At 39.5% G+C, this 1,065-nt stretch overlaps 1 protein-coding gene across 1 annotated transcript in view; it reads right to left on the bottom strand.

Annotated features, from left to right (window-relative positions):
* The window catches only part of LOC103601900 (olfactory receptor 10A7-like), a 25,382-nt gene extending 24,333 nt beyond the window's left edge, over nt 1-1,049 (bottom strand). Inside the window, exon 1 of the mRNA XM_008586307.1 lies at nt 353-1,049. Within this exon, the coding sequence (XP_008584529.1) occupies nt 353-1,049 (697 nt within the window). The remainder of the gene's footprint in view (nt 1-352) is intronic.
* Between the last annotated feature and the right edge of the window lie 16 nt (nt 1,050-1,065).

The following is a 1,065-nucleotide window of genomic DNA, read 5'->3' as shown; positions in this document are numbered from 1 at the left end:
CAAGAGTGAGAGAGAGAAATTTAGTAAATATACAAAAATAAATAAATAAATGTAATATATGCTTATGATTTTGGTGCTTTTCTGTAGTCTCCATGGTCCTGCTAATTTATTAATTTTTTATATTTCTTCTTGAACCATGATTCAACTTCACTGGACCTCCATTTCTTACTATGCACACAGGTATAGTCATATTGTTTAAGCTGGGCTAAAAAAAATTCTGAACAAATACAGCTTGAAATAGTGAAATAATCCTTCCAGCATTCATCTCAATTCCCATCCATCAAAATAGTTCTGTTTATGACTGCTCATCTTCTCCAAAACTACATAGTCACAGTGGGAACTAGTCACTTACTGTTGGTTATACTGANCCTCAGAATGGCTGTGATAATGCGTGTGTAGGAAACCAAAATGAGGGAAAAGGGAAACATGATAAAAAGTAATGTGGAGGCAACTGCTTGCATTTCATACATCGTTGTATCCTCACTGACTAGTTTCAACACTGGAGGACCATCACAGAAAAAATGGTCTACAGTGTTTGGTCCACAGAAAGGAAGGGCCATCATCCAAGCTGTCTGTAGCATAGACACAGGAACACCAGACATCCAAGAGCCTACAGCCATCCACAAGCACAGCGACCTGTTCATTATGACCGAATAACGGAGAGGGTTACAGATGGCCACAAAGCGATCATAAGCCATCATAGAGAGAAGAAAACATTCTGAGCTGCCAAAGAAAAAGAAGAAGTACATCTGGGTACCACATCCTATGAAAGAGATGATTTTCCTTGGGGACACTAGATCTACCAGCATCTTTGGCACCATCACCAAGGTGAAACAGACTTCAAGAAGTGATAGGTTTCGGAGAAAGAAGTACATGGGTGTTTGAAGAGCAGGATCCACACTGGTAACCATGACAATAAGAAAGTTGCCCAACAAAGTGACTGCATAGATGGCCAGGAACAAAATGAAGAGGGAAATTTGCATCTCAGGATTGTTCGTGAAACCAAGAAGAATAAATTCAGTGACTCTGGTGCGATTTTCACAAGTCATATCTTCAGTTTCTCTC

The sequence above is a fragment of the Galeopterus variegatus genome, unplaced genomic scaffold (assembly GCF_000696425.1).
Source record: "Galeopterus variegatus unplaced genomic scaffold, G_variegatus-3.0.2 Scaffold3928, whole genome shotgun sequence".
Taxonomy (NCBI): domain Eukaryota; kingdom Metazoa; phylum Chordata; class Mammalia; order Dermoptera; family Cynocephalidae; genus Galeopterus; species Galeopterus variegatus.
The sequence above is the reverse complement of the archived record's forward strand: the minus strand, read 5'-3'. Positions and strand labels throughout refer to the sequence as shown.